This window comes from Gopherus evgoodei, chromosome 3, assembly GCF_007399415.2.
Source record: "Gopherus evgoodei ecotype Sinaloan lineage chromosome 3, rGopEvg1_v1.p, whole genome shotgun sequence".
Classification (NCBI taxonomy): Eukaryota; Metazoa; Chordata; order Testudines; family Testudinidae; genus Gopherus; species Gopherus evgoodei.
This window is the reverse complement of record NC_044324.1, coordinates 182,125,117-182,147,599: the sequence shown is the minus strand read 5'-3', so window position 1 is coordinate 182,147,599 and position 22,483 is coordinate 182,125,117. Positions and strand designations below refer to the sequence as shown.

Sequence of the window (22,483 nt, the reverse complement as noted above, 5' to 3'; positions counted from 1 at the left end):
TAAAATTTGTTAGTAACAGGAATGACAGTTTATTGTGGTAAGAGTAGGGTTCACGTCTAATCAAGTTAGATATTACCTTAACTCAGCAACAGTTGGTCAGGTCCTCACTGCTGTACTCAGCCATCTATTAAGAACTACTAAAATGTATAACCAAGCATTGGTCTAGGCATGTGGAAAAATTGTGTTATCATCCTGGCATGGTGTCATAACATTTCTTCCCAGATCTGGACCTTAGCGTTCAAAATATGGGTGTTAGCATGAAAACCTCCAAGCTTAGTTACCAGCTTGGACCTGATATCACTGCCACCAGCCAGGAATTATACAGTGCCTAGCTCACTGTGGTCTCCCCAAAACCTTCCCAGGGGACCCCAAGACCCAGATTCCTTGAGTCTCACCACAAAGGGAAATAACCCACTTCCCTTCTCCCTCTTCCCCTCCAGGTGTTCCCTCCCTGGGTTCCTGGAGAGATATACAGATTCAAGCTCCGTGAATCTAAACAAAGGGATTCCACTCTCCCTGCTTCAAGTCTTTGAAACACAAGTACTGAGAGATCTAACATCTCTCCCCCCTCACCCAGAGGGTATGCAAAGTCAGGCTTAGTAAATCTAACACAAAGAGATTTTCCCCCTCCCTTCGTTTCTTAGCCTTAACCAGTGAAAAACACTCAAACAGGTCTTAAAAAGAAAGCTTTATATAAAAAGAAAGAAAAAGGACATAAAATGGTCTCTGTATTAAGGGGATAATATACAGGGTCAATTGCTTAAAGAAAAAAAATGAATAAACAGCCTTATCCAAAAAGAATACAATTTAACACATTCCAGCAACTACACACATGTAAATAATAAAAAAAAATATAAATCTATTGTCTTACTATCCTTGTACTTACATTTGAAAACAGAAGATTATAAGCTTGAAGATAAATAGATCACTCTAAGAGCGGAGAGGGCACAGACCCAAGACAAAGAACTCACACCCAAAACTTCCCTCCACCCAGATTTGAAAAAGTCTTGTTTCCTGATTGGTCCTCTGGTCAGGTGTTTGGTTCCCTGTGTTAACCCTTTACTGGTAAAAGAACATTAACCCTTAGCTATCTGTTTATGACACGCCCCCCAAATTGCAGACAGTGGGGAACTTCACTGGTGGCGATTTCCTCCTAGAACTTTAAAATAAACAGATTAATACAACACAGGCACCTTTACATATACCACTAAGTATATAACTAACAGACTTTTACATTTTAAGAACACTTTTTAACTACTGGATTCTGGGAAACTCTCACGGGAGAGAGCATCAGCTACTTTGTTAGAAGCTCCTGAAATGTGCTGAATTTCAAAATCAAAATCTTGGAGAGCTAAACTCCAATGAAGAAGTTTCTTGTTGTCCCCCTTGGCAGTATGAAGCCACTTTAGCGCAGCATGGTCAGTTTGTAGCTGGAACCGCCGTCCCCAAACATATGGGCGTAGCTTTTCCAGGGCGTACACAATGGCGTAGCATTCCTTTTCACTGACTGACCAGTGACTTTCCTTCTCAGACAGTTTCTTGCTGAGAAACACGACAGGATGGAAGTTGTGATCTGTTGCTTCCTGCATGAGAACTGCTCCTATACCACACTCAGATGCATCCGTGGTTACTAGGAATGGCTTGTCAAAGTCCGGGGCCCTGAGCACAGGGTCAGACATGAGCGTCGCCTTAAGTTGGATAAAGGCCTTTTGACACTCATCAGTCCACTTAACTGCATTTGCCTGGGTCTTTTTGGTCAGGCCTGTCAGTGGGGCAGCGATTTGGCTGTAGTGTGGTACAAATCGCCTGTAGTACCCGGCCAAGCCTAAGAAGGATTGAACCTGTTTCTCTGACTTTGAGACAGGCAACTTTTGGATAGCATCCACCTTGGCCTGTAGGGGGTTTATGGTTCCTTGACCCACCTGGTCTCCCAGGTAAGTTACTCTGTTTTGGCCTATTTGACACTTTTTGGCCTGAACAGTTAGTCCGGCCTGCCTGATGTGCTCAAAGACCTTTTCCAGGTGTTCTAGGTGTTCGGGCCAGGAGTCAGAAAAAATGGCCACATCATCGAGGTAGGCAACTGCATATTCGCCCAGTCCTGCTAGTAGACCATCTACCAGCCTCTAGAAGGTGGTGGGTGCATTTCGCAGCCCGAAAGGAAGGACATTAAATTCATACACCCCCGCATGGGTGACGAATGCTGACCTTTCCTTGGCAGGTTCATCTAGCGGTACTTGCCAGTACCCCTTGGTTAAGTCTATTGTAGCGATGAACTGGGCATGTCCCAACTTCTCCAATAGCTCATCGGTGCATGGCATTGGATAGTTGTCCGGACGAGTTACCGCATTTAGCTTACGGTAGTCCACGCAAAAGCGTATTTCCCCATCTGGTTTGGGTACCAGAACCACTGGAGATACCCATGCACTGGTAGATGAGCATATTATACCCATCTGTAGCATGTTCTGGATCTCCCGTTCTATAGCAGCTTGGGCATGAGGAGACACTCGGTAGGGTGGTGCTCTAATGGGGTGAGCATTACCTGTGTCAATGGAGTGGTATGCCCGTTCAGTCCGTCCTGTGGTGGCTGAGAACAATGGGGCGAAGCTAGTGCACAGCTCTTTGATTTGTTGCCGCTGCAGATGTTCCAGTGTGGTTGAGAGGTTCACCTCTTCCACGCCACCATCTTTTTTCCCTTCGTAGTAGACACCTTCAGGCCACTCAGCATCATTTCCCTGGACTGTAAACTGACAAACCTGTAAGTCTCTGGAATAGAAAGGCTTGAGAGAATTAACACGGTACACTCTGGGTTTTAGAGAGGAATTGGGAAATGCTATGAGGTAGTTAAGCGCTCCCAGGTGCTCTTGGACCTTGAATGGCCCTTCCCATGATGCTTCCATCTTATGGGCCTCTTGCGCCTTCAAGACCATAACCTGGTCTCCTACCTTGAAGGAACATTCTCTGGTATGTTTGTCATACCAGGCCTTTTGCTCTACCTGAGCATCCTTTAGGTTTTCTTTAGCAAGGGCTAAAGAGTGTCAGAGGGTGTTTTGTAGGTTGCTTACAAAGTCCAGAATGTTAGTCCCTGGAGAAGGGGTAAACCCCTCCCATTGCTGCTTCACCAACTGTAATGGCCCCTTAACCTCGTGGCCATACACAAGTTCAAACGGTGAAAACCCTAAACTGGGATGTGGTACAGCCCTGTAGGCAAAAAGAAACTGCTGCAACACTAGGTCCCAATTACTGGAGTGTTCGTTGACGAATTTACGTATCATGGCCCCCAAAGTTCCATTAAACCTTTTGACCAGGCCATTGGTTTGATGCTGGTACGGGGTGGCAACCAAGTGGTTCACCCCATGAGTTTCCCACAGTTTTTTCATGGTCCCTGCCAGGAAATTAGATCCTGAATCTGTAAGGATAGCGGAGGGCCAATCTACCCTGGCAAAAATGTCTGTTAGGGCCTGGCACACAGTGTTAGCCCTGGTGTTGCCTAGAGCTGCTGCTTCTGGCCATTGGGTAGCAAAGTCCATGAAAGTCAGTATGTACTGCTTTTTTTGGGAAAGGACCCAGAATGTCCACAGCTACTCGCTAAAATGGGACCTCAATTATGGGGAGTGGCTGGAGAGGGGCCTTGACCTGGTCTTGGGGTTTTCCCACTCTTTGGCACACCTCACAAGACCGGAAATACTTGGCAATGTCCTTGCCCATCCCCTCCCAGTGGAAGGACTTCCCCAACCAGTCCTTGGTTCTGTTCACCCCAACATGGCCACTGGGATGATCCTGGGCTAAGCTTAAGAGCTTTTCCCTGTACTTAGTTGGAACCACCAACTGTTTTTGTGGATGCCAGTCTTCCTGGTGTCCACCAGAAAGAGTCTCCTTGTATAAAAGTCCTTGTTCTACAACAAACCGGGATTGATTAGAAGAGCTGAGAGGTGGTGGGGTGCTCCGTGCCGCCGCCCAAGCTTTCTGAAGGCTGTCATCTGCTTCCTGCTCAGTCTGGAACTGTTCCCTTGAGGCTGGGGTCACCAGTTCTTCCTCAGACTGGGGACTTGGGCTTGGTCCCTCCGGAAGCGATGTAGGTGATGGGGTTGTTTCCATTGCTGGTGAACCGCTCTCCGCTAGTGCACCAGGGGTTATTTCAGGCTCTGGCTGAGCCTCTTGGGTGTGGTTGTCTGCTGCTTCTGCCAGTTCAGGCTCGCTGGCGCCCTCTGGCGTTGGGGTTGAAGATGGATTTGCAAGCACTGTCGTCAGTGCTGGCACCGGTTCTGGTGCTGGCTGCTTTTCCAGTTCCTGGTCTGGGACTGGAAGCACTGTGGCTGTTTCCGTTGTTGGCATGGGATCCGAGTCCATCACCTCTGTCTGGGTCTCTTGTAACACAGACAGGGCCTCAGTGGACGGCTCAGGAACAGGAATGGGTCGGGAAGCTTGCCTGGTTTGGCTGCGTGTAACCATTCCCACTCTCTTGGCCCGCTTCACATGGTTGGCCTAGTCTTCCCCCAGTAGCATGGGGATGGGATAATTGTCATAGACTGCAAAAGTCCACATTCCTGACCAGCCTTTGTACTGGACAGGCAGTTCAGCTGTAGGCAAATCTACAGCTTGTGACATGAAGGGGTAAATTGACACTTGGGCCTTTGGGTTGATGAATTTGGGGTTGACAAAGGATTGGTGGATAGCTGACACTTGTGCCCCCGTGTCTCTCCACACAGTAACCTTCTTTCCGCCCACTCTCAAGTTTTCCCTTCGCTCCAAGGGTATTTGAGAGGCATCTGGGCCTGGGGATCTTTGGTGTGATGGTGGTGTAATGAACTGCACTCGACTGGCGTTCTTTGGGCAGTTGGCCTTTATATGTCCCAGTTCATTACATTTAAAGCATCTTCCAGCTGACTGATCACTGGGTCGAGGTGAGTTACTGGAGACTGGGGAGGTGGAAGAATAGGGTGTCTGTGGCTTTCCTTGGGTTGTAAGTGTGGTCTTTGGCTGCCCTCGGTTGTAGGGTTTATTGTTGGTGTGCCCTCTGGAGTATTCGTTCCCCTTGACAGTAGCTTTCTTGCTTTCTGCCACTTCCATCCATCTGGCTCCAATCTCCCCTGCCTCGGTGAGATTTTTGGGTTTTCCATCTTGTATGTACCATGTTATGTCCTCAGGAACACCATCCAAGAACTGTTCCATTTGTATGAGGAGGTGCAGTTCGTCTATGGATTTAACCTTCGTTCCTGATATCCAGGCCTCATAATTCTTTCCAACGTAGTAGGCGTGTTTGGGAAATGACACATCTGGTTTCCACTTTTGGGTTCTGAAATGCCGACGGGCATGATCCGGGGTTATCCCCATTCTTAATCTGGCCTTGTTTTGAAACAGTTTGTAATCGTTCATTTGGTCCTTTGGCATTTCAGCCGCCACCTCTGCTAAGGGTCCACTGAGTTGTGACCTCAGCTCTACCATGTACTGGTCTTCAGAGATGCTGTACCCAAGGCAGGCCCTTTCAAAATTTTCTAAGAAGGCCTCAGTGTCATCACCTGCCTTGTAGGTGGGAAATTTCTTGGGATGTGGAACCATAATTGGCGAAGAGTTGTTAGGATTGGCTGGAGCATGCTGCCCAGCCTGCGCTAACTCCAGTTCATGTTTTCTCTGTTTTTCCCTCTCTTCACTTTCTTTTTGTTGTTTTTCCATTTCTCAGCAGTAGGCTGCCTCTTTTTCTGCTTGTTTTCTTTTGTGGGCCACCTCTTCTTCTTGTAGTTTTCTGTGGTGGGCTGCATTTTTGGCGTCTTGTTCTCTTTTATGGGCTGCCTGTTTGATCTGTTCTTCTCTTTCTTTCAGCTCCACCTTTTTTTCTCTTTTTTCCATTTGTCACCTGTGTTCTGCTTCTTTGATTTGTTTCTCCACCTCCATTTTTACCTTGGAAGTCATGGTTCTTGTTTTCTTGTGTTGGGGTGCCCTCTGGTGTTTATTGTCTGAACTGCAGGCTCTCTGTTGTCTCCTGGGGTTGGCCTAGCAACAGTGCCTTTTTTTCTTGCTCTAGCTAATCTTTTAAATGTAAATTAAACCAGAAATACCACTTTATTTGCATGTGTATTGTGCTGGGTACTTGACTCTCAATCGGAGTGCTATTGTTTACAAAAGACCCTTTGTCACAGCTTGATAGTTCCTTGCTTAATATGCAAGCTACTGCCAGGAGAGAACAGAAAAAAAAATTTCTCTCTGGTTCCTTTTAAAACCAAACCCTCTCTGCTTAAAAGCCCCTAGCAGAGAAAAGAAAATATATAATATTCCTACTGGCTTCTGGATTCTATCTTTCCCACAACGCTGCACACCATGTCATAACATTTCTTCCCAGATCTGGACCTTAGCATCCAAAATATGGGTATTAGTATGAAAACCTCCAAGCTTAGTTACCAGCTTGGGCCTGGTATCGCTGCCACCAGCCAGGAATTATACAGTGCCTAGCTCACTGTGGTTTCCCCAAAACCTTCCCAGGGGACTCCAAGACCCAGATTCCTTGAGTCTCACCACAAATGGAAATAACCCACTTCCCTTCTCCCTCTTCCCCTCCAGGTATTCCCTCCCTGGGTTCCTGGAGAGATATACAGATTCAAGCTCCGTGAATCTAAACAAAGGGATTCCACCCTCCCTGCTTCAAGTCCTTGAAACACAAGTACCAAGAGATCTAACCTTTCTCCCCCTTCACCCAGAGGGTATGCAAAGTCAGGCTTAGTAAATCTAACACAAAGAGATTTTCCCCCTCCCTTTGTTTCTTAGCCTTAACCAGTGAAAAACACTCAAACAGGTCTTAAAAAGAAAGCTTTATATAAAAAGAAAGAAAAAGGACATAAAATGGTCTTTGTATTAAGGTGACAATATACAGGGTCAATTGCTTAAAGAAAAAAAAATGAATAAACAGCCTTATCCAAAAAGAATACATTTAACACATTCCAGCAACTACACACATGTAAATACAAAAAAAACAATATAAACCTATTGTCTTACTATCCTTGTACTTACATTTGAAAACAGAAGATTATAAGCTTGAAGATAGATAAATCACTCTCAGAGCGGAGAGGGCACAGACCCAAGACAAAGAACTCACACCCAAAACTTCCCTCCACCCAGATTTGAAAAAGTCTTGTTTCCTGATTGGTCCTCTGGTCAGGTGTTTGGTTCCCTGTGTTAACCCTTTACAGGTAAAAGAATATTAACCTTTAGCTATCTGTTTATGACACATGGTAACATCCTGGTGTTCAACATGAAAGTTGCAGCCCTGCTAAGAGACTCACTCGTGCCACAAGTGCCATGTAGGGTAAGAGCTGTGATTCTCGAGAACTGAATGTCTTCACCTTGGATGGTGGCAGGGGAGTGGTCCCTATCGATAACAGGTATGTTGAGATGGTCATTGCATCTTTGGAGGGATGTTAATTCCTGAACTGGAGGCTCAGCCAGGGCACCCACTTCCATTCGCATGTCACAAATACCTGTGTAACATAAGGGCTGGAGATAACTACATGGCTTTCGTACGGGACCAATGTTCCATCCTGGGAGGATGGGTTTTGTGTATGGGAAACCTGAAGTCAGGACAAGCCTTATCTCAAATGTTGGGACCTGACTTAATGATGCATGTAATGTAAGTTAATGGATGATATAGCAGTGAGGAAGGACTCCACTATCTGGTGTGAATGTGAGTGTTTAACTTTGGCAGGCAAGCCTTGCTTAAATATCTAGTTCCTCCTATTGTGTTAAGCCTTTTAAAAGAAATATTGAAAGGAGTGGTAGGACGGTTACACTGATTCAGTGAATAAAAGGGTTTGCCATTGTAAAAACAAATGGAAATGGATTTGGGTTGTGTTCTCGCAATGGCATAAGGACTTATTATTTTATTGTAAATATTATGTATTAGTTTATTTGTTCCTAAAATTATAGTTAAGTGTTAATAAAGCTAATTATTGCTCCTAATAAATACAAGGAAGTGGTGTTAGTGGGGTCTAAGAATTGTTCTTAGCCCCAAAACCAAATGGGGGAGCTGAAGGGTATGGTTGTGTTTATTTAGGGAAGCATGCTGTGGCTCACTGGCCTAGGAACATTCTGGAGAAGGTCATGAGGAGGGGTGTGAGCTCAGCATGTGGACTGGAGCACTATGAGCATGTGATAAACAAACCCATATATGGGTTTGTTTAACTCTGATTGGTTAAGGTTCATGTTATGTAAGTTGTTATATAACTTGTTATATAAGCACCATGTGCTATAAAGTAGCAAGGGGAGGGGCTATTTGCTGGAGGGACTCTGCCTGATTCTTTGTACCAGGGGCTCTCTTTGTGCACATGTTGAATAAAGTTTTATTGAATTGAATTCCATTGGATTGAAGTCCCATGATTTCTACCCAGCATCAGACTCACTGGGAACCACCAAATCCCAACAGTTTCTACTATATTCTTCCTGCAGCACCAAACCAAACCCCTCATAGCCTCTCTTTAAGGATTTTCTGAAAGTTCAAAACAAATTATCAGATATAAACTCAGACTCTCCTAGGATCAAACTCAGATAAAAATAGTACCCAGGCTAACAGTTCAAATGAAAGAAGGCATGGAGACAGTGTGGTGTGATTAAAACAGGAAATATTCAGGGAGAAAGTGTATATAGCACTGTTTGGTGATAACCATTAGTCAAAATTATCTGTGTTTTTTTTTGTTATTGTGTGTGTTTGTTTTTTCCAGTTTTTAAAAAGGCAAAAAAATAAATTTAGAGAGGAAATAATCTAATGTTGATAGATATATGGAAAGCTACCTGAGGGTTGATATAGGATGGTGAATGGATGAGGAGTTAAGAACTTTTCCTTACATCTCCTGTTGTGTCTGTGATTAGGAGAATTGAGGTAAATATTATAGACAGTTCAGGTGGTGACACCTATAATTAAGGTTCCCTGACACTTTCCATTATAAGACACTGTCTACAGTTGCTGATAACTTGGCTAAATGTAAATCATTTGAGTTGAAATTGTATGTGTTTGGTGTCTGCCTCAGGCTTTTTTTTTTTTAATTTAAGCCAACACGGTTCAGCTGTTTCAGAGTGATGTTAGGGGAAATTATGTTGTTTTGTAAGAATTTTTTTAAATTAAGGCAATTGTTTAGCTGTGAAGATCTAGTGCCTCTATGATTTAGAGCAGGGACTTGAAATTTGACTGGGATGTACTTTAGTGGTCCTGTGAAAATTTGCCCAAGTTATAAACCATTAAAAATCTCAGCTCTCATATGCTCAGAGACTCAGATGTTCAGAGACTGTACCTGCCAAAATCTATCTTCAATGAGCATGGTCCATCCCTTCATACACATCAACCAGACTATGCATGTGTCATCCCTACATAGCAACTGAGTATACTCTGGCTTTGGGCTGTAGGAGCTAAGCAGGACTGCAGTTACTCCTTCTGGCTGCTAACAACTGTAGTGCCGGGCCCAGGAACGGAGAGCAGGGAGACTCTCTTTTTGCTCTCAGTACTCCCTCTGATGAAAAGGGGGTAAACAGTGAAGTGGAAAAGTTTGCAGATGATACAAAATTACTCAAGATAGTGAGGACTGCAAAGTTACAAAGGGATTTTACAAAACTGGGTGACTGGGAAACAAAATGGCTGATGAAATTCAATGCAGGTAAATGCAAAGTAATGTACATTGGAAAACATAATCCCCAACTATACATACAAAATTATGAGGTCTAAATTAGCTGTTACCACTCAAGAAAGAGATCTTGGAGTCACTGTGGATAGTTCTCTAAAAACATCTGTTCAATGTGCAGTGGCAGTCAAAAAAGCTTAAAGAATGTTAAGAACCACTAGGAAAGGGGATAGATAATAAGACAGTACATATCATAATACCAGTATGTAAATCTATAGTACACCCACACCTTCAATACTGAATGCAGCTTTGGTTACCCCATCTCAAAAAAGATATATTAGACATGGACAAGGTACAGTGAGAGCTACAAAAATGATTAGGGATATGGAACAGCTTCCATATGAGTAGAGATTAAAAAGACTGGGACTATTCAGAAAAGAAATGACCAAGGCGGGATATGATAGAAGTCTATAAAATCAAGAATTTTGTGGAGAAAGTGAAAAAATAAATGTTATTTACTCCTTCACATAACACAGGAACTAGTAGTCACCCAATGAAATTAATAGACAGCATGTTTAAAACAAACATAAGGAAATAGTTCCTCACACAACACACAGTCAACCTGTGGCACTCATTGTCGGGGGCTATTGTGAAGTCCAAAAGTATAACTGGGTTCACAAAAGAAATAGACCTATCCCTCCATGATCTTATCTATCAATGGCTATTAGCCAAGATGACCAGGGATGCAACTCCATGCAATAGGATGCTCTGGGTGTCCCTAAGCCTCTGATTGCCAGATGCTGGGACTGGACAACAGAGGATGGATCATTACCCTATTCTGTTCGTTCCCTCTGAAGCACCTGGCATTGTCCACTGTCAGAAAACAGGATACTAGACTAGATGGATCATTGGTCTGACCCAGTCTGGCTGTTCTTATGATGTCCATGGAGTGAAGAAGAGAAAGAGGAACCTGCCTCAATCAAATGTGGAGAGATGGAGATTTGAGGGTGGCGGGCAGGAGCAGGAGCTCAGGGATGGTGGAACAGGGCAGGAGCTGAGTAGGTTAGAAGACAGGGCAGGAACAATGGGGGAGAGGATTTGGATTCATTGATGGGGTGATACATAGGAGCAGACAGAGGAGAGGGGCCAGCTGCAAAGAGGGTATGGCCACGAGGGTTGGGGGTGGGGAGAGAGGCAGGATCTGGGTGGAAGATAGGAGCTGAAGTGGATAAAAGAAGGGTCTGTAATCACTAAAGCACACTCAGTTACAGAACATGGAATTGAACCCATATTTCTGTGGCTCAACATTCCTTTTCTGTGTAGCAAATACCTGTGAAAACCACTGTGTTTCCATCTAGCAGAAGGTCCACACAGGAAACAAGTCTTCTACTGGTTATACTTACCTCAACTGATAGAGGACAGTGCAATGAACCTAAAGATCTCAAACCTGCTGATGGTCCATATAGGGGAGAAGAATGAGTGTGGCTCTACATAATCAATTTTTTAATTTTTATTTTTACATTTTTAAAAATAAAGGCAATTCCATAAACAGTACAGTAGAAGAATGTTAATGTTGCAGAATGAGGCACTTTAAAGTCAAGGAAATGCCAGAATTAAGACTATCTCATTCACGATATATGCTCTGATCCCATAGACACACCTTTACTGAGTGCATAAAGCTCATGTGCTCACATGCTTAAAGTTACTGTGGTGTATGTAAAATTGGGAATTTATTTAAAAATTTAAGTCTTTTTGTTTTCTATATGCATAGTTTTTTAAACAAATAAAACTTCAAAAACCTGGAAAATTTTATGGGTTTCCATTTGAAAATAAACCATTTTTAACAATAACTGTAATGTTTTTAAATTTTCAAGGATTGGGGATTGGTCCTGCTTTGAGCAGGGGGTTGAACTAGATGACCTCCTGAGGTCCCTTCCAACTCTGATATTCTATGATTGGCTATTGATACCAGATGAGCAAAATTTCAGAATTCTGCCTATTTTGGATGGGAAAAATCTGCTTTTGCTGAAAAAAGAAATCAACTACTGTCTTTGGTAGTTGGCAAAGAATATATATGCACTTTATGCCAAATTTTAAATGGCCCAAATCATGATCCTACTGAATGCTAAGGTAAAATTCCCATCACATTGTAGTGTGGAGTCAGGATTTGAGCCCCGATTCCTTGGTTGCACAGTAGAAACGACCATTGTATGCCCTAACAGGGCCAAATCCTGCTTACTTTGGAGTCACAGGCACAGACCCCGTTAGGGTGATCAAACAGCAAGTGTGAAAAATTGGGACCGGGGTAATAGGCGCCTACATAAGAAAAAGACCCCAAAATTGGGACTGTGCCTATAACATTGGGACATCTGGTCACCTAAACCCCATTGTCTTCCCTGGCCTCAGGCAGGGTATAGCAGGGGGTGGAGGAGTGCAAGGCTTAGAGCAGCAGCAGGATGGAACGCAGACCCGGGTCACTAACGGCCTCTGACAGCGGCAGCCGCGAACCAGGGCGGCGACGGCCGTTGGCCTCGGTATCGTGTCGACCACCGCCACGCAACTGCCGCTCTTTCGAATCTGGGCGCACCTGTGGCCCGGGGAAAGGGGCGGAGTCACGCGCAGCCCCACGGCCGTGGCACGCGCCATTCTCCCTCCCCTTTTAGCCCCCCCTCCCCGCTGTTTCTTTCTTCTAGCCTCTTGCCTGTCGGTGTGTCTCCTGCGTGCGCTGCACTTGGTACGGCCCACCTGGAAGATCATGGCGATTGATGGTAAGTAGGCCAATAACGGGCTCCCCTCCTCCTGAACACCCCCTCCCACCGGACAGCGGGCGTGGGGAGCAGGGGGCTCACTCCCCCCTCAGGTAAATAATCCCTGGCACAGCAGGACTGTGGTGCCAAGCGGTCGCTGTGGTACCCGGGTGGCCGGCTGGGCGGTGGGACTGGCTGCAGCCTGTGGTGCCAGGTGTCTGTGACTGCAGCAGAGCAGCTACCCCGGGGGGGGGGGGGGGGGGCTATTCCCCACAGGGTCTCTCCCCCACCCTGTTGTGTCTGCGCCGAGGAGTCGCTGAATAGGTTCCCCGGGGGTGCCAGGCGGCTGCCCCGGGCGGGTGTTGCCGAGGACTCCGCCTGAGGCGGGTTGAAGCTTCCCCTCGCTGCACACTCGCCTCTCGCTGGCCAGGAGAAGACGGGGACTAGCCCAGGTTCTGAGCGCCCCCCGCCATGGTGCGAGGCTTAGGCGGGGCGGCAGTGGGGTTTGGCTGGTGTCCGCGCAGACCAGGAGATGTTGGGACGCAGCCTGTTGGGGGGCTGCTGCTGTTTTCAAGCCCGTTGGAAAGAGACGCTCAGGTTTCAGTCACAGAGATTGTGGATCGCATCGAAACCCACGCAGCTTAACTCCCCCATCTTCCTCCCTGGAGAGACTTCATCAGTTGCTCTAAAACTCATTCTTCCAAAGGATGGCGTCTCCCTCTTTCTCCGTGCTACCCAGGGAGTGAGACTTGCAGGGCTGTCTGTGCCTGCTCCAGCTTCTTTACACTCATCACTTTTGTTTTTAAAGGAGTGAGGATCAAGTGGGCACTTGGGAGAATAAGGGATGATAGACACTTGTTGGTACTGTTGGAAGGTGACCCTCTGTTTAGAAAGGGGTGCCATTTCTGAATTGGCACAGTTTGTTTTGAAACCTCATTCAATTTTGAAAAAAATTATAAATGTAATTAAAAACTCACAACCCCACAAACTCTAATTTCCAGTGAAAGAGACTGTAAAGGTACACTGTCAATTCAAAATGTTTGTCAGAATTTTTTCTCCTTACTGTAGCTGAAAAGCTATAATTTAAAAAATAAAGTAAAAAACTATTCGTTAGTTTGGTTATTTTGTATATTTGCCAGCACGTTAGGCCTTGGCTACACTGGCACTTTACAGTGCTGCAACTTTCATGCTCAGGGGTGTGAAAAAACACTCCCCTGAGCACTGCAAGATACAGCGCTGTAAAGCCTCAGTGTAATCAGTGCCGCAGCGCTGGGAGCGCGGCTCCCAGCGTTGCAAGCGACACCCATAGAGGATGTGGTTTACGTGCAGCGCTCCGACCACACTGACACTTCAAAGCGCTACTGCGGCAGCTCTTTGAAATTTCAAGTGTAGCCATACCTTTAGTTAGTTTCACTGTCACAGGGTAGGGACTTGGCTTCCTATAACTGTGGAAGTTGCTTTATGCAAGCAGATTCCAGTGCCCACACAGAATCAAGAGAATGCTGTGTGCATGCAGGGGTTTACCCACATGGAGTAGCATGCAAGATAAGAACCTGAATTGATCAGCTTCTCCCATTCTGAAAAATCCCCTTTAAATAGCAGGGGAGCAGAAATCCCTTCTCAGATAGCTTTTATTTATTTATTTTATTTATTTGGTGTGGGGGGGGGGAGAAGAGAAAGAAACCGTGACTTACTATATAATATAAAGGATGTGCTATCATTAATTGGAATCTTTTAAATTAGTCACTAAAAACAAATCAAGTTGACAGTGTCCTTTAAAACAGTGCCTTAACTTTTTTTCCCAAAATGGAGAATCTCCTCCAAATGCATGAGAGCTTATTGGGCTGAAAATATTTTTTTATCACCCTTTGAATTCTATATTTGAAATCTATTTTTGAAAGATGAGTGGTAGGAAGAAGAAGACTACTACTAAAAATGTTAAAAAACAAAAAAGATTCAGACTTTTAAAAGTGCTCACCCCCTGCAGTGGGGGCTAGTGTTTCAAAAGAACTCAGTTTCCGCTTGGACACTTAAATATAGTGGCCTAAATGGGAGCTGAGCTCTTCTGAAAATCTGATGCAAATCCCGTTATGAAATTGAGCAGCTAAGTATTGATTTAATTCTCTTGGTCAAGGCAGGAGTTGAAGTGAATTTCATTACTATAGGCTGTAGCAACAGTGTAGCATGCGTTCTATTAATAAAGTATAACTGTTTTTTTTCCTTCAGTTTTACTGATCGGTATACATATTCCCTTCTCCTTCTAAGTTTGGTTTTTTCCTTTGGTCTGCTTGTTAGCACCTTGCCTTTTGCTTTAGTGTTTGACAAACCCCTTTACCAGTCGACTAATCAAATTGATGTTTTATATTAGTTAGCCTTGGTACATGCTACTTCTTTTGTCTTCCATACTGCAAGTCCAGCTGGCAGCAGGTCTTCCATCTTACAGCACTAAGATACAGAAATAACAATGTCCAAGACATTTTCAAACACATCATTAGACATAAAATATGTTCATAGAAAGTATTATAGTGTTTTTAAAAAACACTATATACTAGGTCAATATTATTACTATTTGTAACTACAGGGAATCTGCAAAGTAAAACATTTCAGCGTTTAGAAGAAATATCAAAGGTTTTTTTTAAACATTTGAAACAAAGTAATTTATAGTTACATCTGAAATCTACACAATTAAAATATCAGCTTCAAATAATATTTATTAGCTCTAGTAAAGAAGTACTTTTGGTATATTTAAAAGAATTTTAGGTATCATTTTCAATATGTCAGTCATGTTAACATACACCAGTTTACATCAGTGCTAACTGAAAAACCTAAGATGTTTTTCTCATGTAAAGCTCATAAATATTAATAGTTGTAGGGAAGAAAGCAAGTGCAATTTATTTTGATCAGTAAAATTATTTATAGCTACATTTGTGCAGTGTGGTAATACCTTGGTTACTGACAAAGCTTTAAAAACGAAATATTACTTCATGAGGTGAAGTTCGGATAGCCATATTTTCTGCTAGTAGCTACCATTATAAAACTTGCTGAGATGATTTCTCAAAATAAACATTGTTATAAAATAATAAATCATTTAAAGTCATTATGAAGCTGAAATTCAAGTCATTGTAGGGATAGTAATTTTTAAAAAATACATTAACATTTTTTAAAATATCAGGTAGATAGTTTGGATTTGGCTTGAGCAACTCCAGAAGTACCAGGAAACAGTAGAGGACAACTAGGAAAGGTGCAGGCTGAAATGGGACTAAAGAATTACTTTGACAGCCTTTCCTGTGATCTGTTTCTCCCTCAGACAAAACAAGTAACACATAGTGTCAAGTGTAAGATACATTGGAGGGGTAGATACAGGAGGCACATTGTTTAATATTTCCACTAATAATAGAAGAAAGTAAAGTTTCAAGTAATAAAAAATTTCAGAGAACACAAAAATTGGAGGAGTGGCAAACACAATCAATGATAGTGTCAAATGGAAAAATGACTACGAGATTGGAAGAGTGGGCTCCCTAAGAGGGAAAACTGAAAGTGAAATGGAGCAGTAAGTCACTAAAAGTAGCTGTTGAAAGGAATGTGTCATATTAACTCCACTCTGTGACTCTATTGGGGCTGCTTTCCCACAGCTCCCTGGGATTTGGGGCTCTGTGAGATTTCAGGCAGTGTACTGGGATGGGAGGAGAGAGCGCGCGCCACTGAGAAGCTGTTCTTTGTAGCAATGCTTCTTTCATATTCACACAGTATACGTTAATGTTGCTTATACTGTAGCAGCATTAGTTTCACTTTCACACCTGCACTCCCTTCCCTCTTGGAGAAAGGGCTAGGCTCAGACATTTGCTAATGAGCTTTGATGAAACAGGACCCAGCTGAGAAGCCGATGATAGCATCTCTTTAACTGTGATACATGAAGGATGGAGGGAAAAGTACAGGGACAGAATGAATGCTTTATGATCTGAGATGAATAGCTCTGTAAATCCTCTACTTCTGCCACATTTCTGGACTTTCCTTCTTGTTCACTCTCTAAAGTTGTACACTTGACCTCTTTAAGGTGAGAATGCAGTTAGAAATTCACCAGTTCAAACTCATTAAGTTCTTGAATTTATACTCACTCTTGCAGGTTTTCCTGGGAGGAGTGGAGATTGTTTAATGTTAATAATTATGAAGGTATACTATGCAACATGAAAAGGAAGTAAATAGCACAAATTCAAATTGGGGGATGATTGGTTGGAAACCAGTAAGTTTGAAAAACACCTTTTGTAGGACAGTAGATAGTGAATCTAGTAGAGAAACAGCAAACTCAATCTGACCTTGCAGTGCAGTGCTGTTTAAAAAACACTAACCAAATAATAATATTTTTCTTTGATGACATAAGGAGCCAGAGGGATAATAGTGCTTCTTTGCATAGCTTTGATGAGACCTTACTTGGATTATTGTGTCCAGTTGTGCTCCCCATAAGCTAGGATGGATAAATGTAAAACTAGAGTAAGAACAACAAATTTGGCTCAAGGGCATATGAGGAAGTGCTTAGAGGTAAATATGCTTACTCTAAAAGAAGGCTTGGACAGGGTACAATTTACAGTTTCATGTATGGCTTCAGTGTAGCAGTATAAATTAAGAAAGGAATAAATCAATTACTGATGATGGCAGGATGAGGACAAATGTCCTGAAGGTAAGGAAGGAAAAGTTTAGGCTGGGCATTAAGAAAATGTTATTAATAGTAAGGAGCAGTCTGCCAGGGATCTAACTTACCATGGGAGATGGTTGAATTTCCATATTTGTCAATACTTAAGAACAGGTTAGACTACATATACTGGCCCTTTCCTACACTGCCGTTTTTCTTCAAATCTCCCATCATTGCTGTGGAATTGGTTTTAGCTCCACTGATGCTAACAGTAGTTGGAGTACTAACATAGATCAGGTGCCGACATTACCACCCTTCAGGATGGATGACAAGATGCTAAAAAATTAGGAACCATTCTGTATTAGTGATATCAGTTACAGAGCTGCATGAATATAACAACATAAGTGCCACAAAAAGAGATTTTCAGAAAAATCTTAGTGTAGCTGAAACCTAATGGGAATGATATAGAGAATAGTTCTGCAATATTCAAGAGATTAATTGGGTTATTCAAGTAGTCTCTTCTGACCCTAATGTTTAGGATTTTATGGGAAGCAGAGGCTTTCATACATTAGAAAGCAGTTGACACAATAAGCTACTGTTGCATTCAAGAGTTGGAAGAGAAGAACTGAATTGTGTAGTAGATTACCAAGTTTATAAAAATATTAAACAAATACCAGCAAATATAGTATAGTGATAGCCAGAAAACCTACACCTCTGCCCCGATATAACATGAGTGGATATAACATGAATTCAAATATAACGCTGTAAAGCAGTGCTCGGGGGAGGGGGGGGTTTGCACTCCGGTGGATCAAAGCAAGTTTGATATAATGTGGTTTCACCAATGCAGTAAGATTTTTTTTTTTGCTCCTGAGAACAGCGTTATATCGGGGTAGAGGTGTACATTTAAAACAAAATTTCAGTTTCACGTCAACGATTGATAAGATGAAATGAAGACAGAAGAAGAAAGTGTGTATCCTTAAATTAATAAGCAGTAATAATTTTTAAATATATACCGTTAGCATTAGAGGCAAAGACTTCTGTTGCTAAGGATAAGTAATGAGTTCAATACCAAGCCCCTTGTCAGTTGCTTTTTTTACTTTCTGAATCTTTCACCTTCGTAGGCTGAAATTTTCCAGGTTTATTTTCAGCCCCAAAGGGGTTTTGTTTTTTATTTGAGCAAAAATAGTTCACCTGATTTTACTAAAAGAGTAAATCAATTATGCTTTCCCATAATAAAAGGAAATCTTGTCTTGTTTTTCACAGCTTTGTAGCCAAAATGGTTGGAAAACACTGAAATTGGCATTTCAGTAATTCTCTGTAAAGATAAATACTTTGCAAGAGTTCTTGTAAACTCTTTTAAAAAAAAATTTGATGGATTTATTACCCCTTGAAAATGTCATGCTTTGCTTGCACATTTTGCACTGTTTTTTTCCCTAAATCCATAAAAGGGATACCAGAGGAATGCTTAGCTTCTTTACACCTTCAATATTCTTTTCATATAAATGTTTGGGAGGGCTTTTGTGTTGCATATGAAGTTTGCAGGAGGGCACATTGTTCTGAGATATCTTACAAATGCAAACTCTAGATTTACTTGCTTCTGTATTGGATATTTTGCATCTGTACATTTTTGTTTAAATCCAACATCAAAGTCTTCCTTGTGCAGTTAAGGGGATGAAGTGGTTTGCTCTGAAGTAATCTTTGGAGGCCTGTAGAAACCTCAAGATTTTCACTATTGTTGTTTATTTTAGATTTAATATTTAGTATATGTTGTGTAAGTATGGCTTATTGTAGTTTTTGTATAATGGTATTTCCTTGACTGTCTGCCATTCCCAGTCCATGCATTCGTATGGTCCACAAGTGAAGTGAAGTTATATAGAACCTGAATTATTAAAATACATCCCTCAGAAGAAAATTTATCATATAAAAAGTCTGTCAGGAAAGATATATTAGTTCATTATGACCTGAATAACCAAGGATGTAGAAGAAATTGTATGATATATTGTACTTTGAGCAATAGCTTTTGGCCTTATAACTAAAGGCTATTGTAATGCATACATACAGAACTAAGGTTGTGCATACAACATGAAGAGTGACGTTTCCTGACTTTCTTTTTTCAGCATCAAGTCTGTTATAAAGTTTCAGCTAAATCTATCTGAGCTAAAACTTGATCGTATGATGCAAAGTTTGCAGGATAGGAATGCAGAGATTTTAAAAATTGATAAAATTCAACTGTCTTATCTCCTGTGACTTTATTTGGACCATTTTCTGCTTTATGATGTAGTCAGAACTGTGAATACAAACACAGATTTGGGGTAGAAATCTGAATCTTCAATTTAAAATGATGAGAGATGATTGTATTCCATCAACTATGTTTCAGCTGCCTCTTCTTATTCTGGATTCAACATGTGATCTTTATATTTGAGATCAGTCATGTTGGCTAGATAATGGAAAGATTCCATAGCTTCTCTGAATCATGTTTTGATATTGTTCTTGTGTGGTTCCAGTTCTTTTATTAGTTAGATCAAGCCAAATTTCTAATAACATTTCAGTAATAGTGTCACCAGCCTGTAATCTGGGTGAGGTAGAAAGAGATAATTTTAAATTGTTGAAAACAGAGTAATTTTATTCTAAAAATTACTGAAAAATTTAATCTAGAGAAACAAGAAGTGGTAGACCAGCTCTTTTCTCTTACTGACAAATCAGGGAAACGCAAAATCAAAAGATTGACACAGGTTATTCTGACTCATGGAATCTGACTCATTTCACTCAAAGGGTTTTTTTTCCATACCTTAGGGGACCCTAGGATTAAAACCAAGCAAAATCAGAATTATTAAGCATGGATATTTTTTTATTGAAGAAAGTAAAAGAAAATTTTAATACAACACAAATGATAAAATGCAAGTGATAAATTGGCTACTTCCATTGCAATCTCTTCTGTCCATCTCTCTATAGAGAGCTTTTACAGATATAATACCTTTGAGAGTGGACCACTGCTGGGGATGCTCTTCATTTGATAAGTTAAAACCAAAGTATATTGTTATCCAAAATTATTATGAACCCAGTCTTAGTATCTTACTTAGATACTTAGAAGCTGTTTCTGTATGGACATAATTAATTTAAGGGTAGATAGAAGTTGTCTTGTTATTAATACGCTGGTCTACAATTTTTGAGAAGTCGTCTGCTTCAGAGATAAAATGTGATATTTATTATGTATTTTGATGTGCTGAATTCAAATATGACAATTAAAACAACTGATTGGCTACCGTTTTTAAGACATTTAAGTTTTTACATTTTATGTCTATGTATATTGTGTAGATAGAGTTTTAATCATAAATTGTAAACCTAGGTCTTTTCATGTGTTTATGGTTGCTTTACATGATAATATTTCACCTGTCTTGTTTATGTAACACTTTAAAAATCAGCAAAAGGGTTATATAAATAAAATTTATTATGAAACAAAAGGCAAAAAACTATTATGTACATAGTTTAGTCCTATTCAGTGTCTACTCGGCGCTTCTTGGCTTGTCTCTTGTATTCATTAAATGGAGCATCTCTTGTCGCTGTCCAGCAATAGTCTGCAAGAATTGATGGGCTCCATTTGCCCTGATAGCCTGCCAGGAGATTCCACTGCTGTAGTCTGGAGCCCAACAGCTCTGCCTTACTCTTGGGTAGTTCCAAATCCCTGACAAGGTCATTCAGTTCACCTTGTGTCATGAGATGTGGTTCAGAGGAGGAGCATGGGAGAAAATGTGGGTCCTGTGACATTGATGGTTCAGGACCAGAAGTTTCATCCTCTTCCTGTTCCTCGTCTGACTCAAGTGAGAATGATTCTGGTGCATCAGGAACCATCAGTCCTTCTCTGTGGGGTACTGGGCGTATAGCTGATGGAATGTTTGGATAATGCACAGTCCACTTTTTCTTCTTTGACACACCTTTCCCAACTGGAGGCACCATGCAGAAGTAGCAATTGCTGGTATGATCTGTTGGCTCTCTCCAAATCATTGGCACTGCAAAAGGCATAGATTTCCTTTTCCTGTTCAACCACTGGCCAAGATTTGTTGCACAAGTGTTGCAGCATATGTGTGGGGCCTACCTCTTGTCCTGATCTCCAATTCTGCAGCCAAAATAAAGGTGATAGGCTTTCTTAACCATAGTGGTTATGCTGCGCTTTTGTGATGCAAAAGTCACTTCACCACAAACATAGCAGAAGTTATCTGCACTGTTCACACAAGTACGAGGCATCTCTGCTCACTTTGGCTAAACAGAAATGTGTCCCTTTGCAAAATCAAACACAGACAAATAAGAAAGCAGGACACTGTATGATTTCTAGAGCTGATATAGGGCAATTTGTTCAGCAGAGTGATGTAAGCTTCGTTATGATTGCATCATCCATGACTTCTAGGAATAACATGATGCAATTCATATAATATATGACGCAATACCAGCTTCAGATTGCATCATTCATTGTTTTGCCTCAAAAGCAAGTACTGTCCAAACCCCGTCATAGATTTATTCATAGATCCAGTCAAAGGTGTATTTTAGTCATTTCTGGTTTAAATTGAGATCCCTTCCCTTTATAACTCACTTATCCTCCGCCATTCCCAAGTCAAGGGTCATATATACTGAACCAATAGCATATCTTGAAAACCAATTTCAATTTTAAGCATCATTTTCGTTCTCAGTGACCCAGAATTAGTAAAGTTGGACTACATTTATTTCAGAAGCATTTTGGCCGTAGAGCAGTGTAATCAGCTAGTTTATAGGCGGGCAAAGTAAGCAATCTTAACTCAATCCTATGAAACTGAAGGAGGTGTTCAAATCAGTGATTTTAGAGCAGAAGCCATTTAAAGAGCTGTCTTGAGACAGGGCAATTGACCAACATTAAGAATCTTAGATCCAATTAAATCCCTCTTCCTTTTATTTCCAGTGTTAAGCCCTTGACTCCTCTCCAGGTGTATGTGGTCTAACCATTTGATGATTAACAGGAGCAACTATTAATGTTTTAATTTATAACAGCATTTTCATATCCCAATAAGATCATTACAAGAGTGTTAAATCTAATCTCTTGGTTAACTTTCTTTCACCAATCCATGTTGAAATCTTGGGGAAGCTATACTTGTGGGGTTTTTTGTTTGTTTTTGTTTTTTGTTTTTTTTCCTTGAGTCTTCTCCAGTTTTCCTTAGCTTTTGTGGCAGCTTGCTTATAGAGATGGAAAGGATAAGTTGATAAATGTTTGCTGTTTAAGTAGAGTAGCACAGGATTTGTTTATGTGGGTGCTCACTTCAGAGGTTTTTAAAAATATTTTTCCTTTTTGTTTTGTGAAGTTAGGAAGACACATCTTTTTCAGGCTTGTTTAGATTCAGAGTTGGTTGCTGTCATCTTTTCATTGGCTTCCTGCCATTGAGGTTGGCTTAGGTGCTATCTTCAGCTTCTGAATATGCAGCCAGGTGTTAGTCTCTTTATCCAAGGTCCTTAGAGTTACAGTCTATCTGGTATAGCAAGTAAATGTCTCAGAT

General features: G+C 41.7%; 1 protein-coding gene across 2 annotated transcripts in view; it reads left to right on the top strand.

Annotated features, from left to right (window-relative positions):
- The first annotated feature begins 12,297 nt into the window (after window positions 1–12,297).
- Window positions 12,298–22,483, top strand: part of SYT14 (synaptotagmin 14) — a 175,288-nt gene continuing 165,102 nt past the window's right edge. For both annotated transcript variants that reach the window (XM_030557605.1, XM_030557606.1), the window contains exon 1: window positions 12,298–12,361. In XM_030557605.1, the coding sequence (XP_030413465.1) occupies window positions 12,349–12,361 (13 nt within the window). In that variant the 5' untranslated portion in view covers window positions 12,298–12,348. The remainder of the gene's footprint in view (window positions 12,362–22,483) is intronic.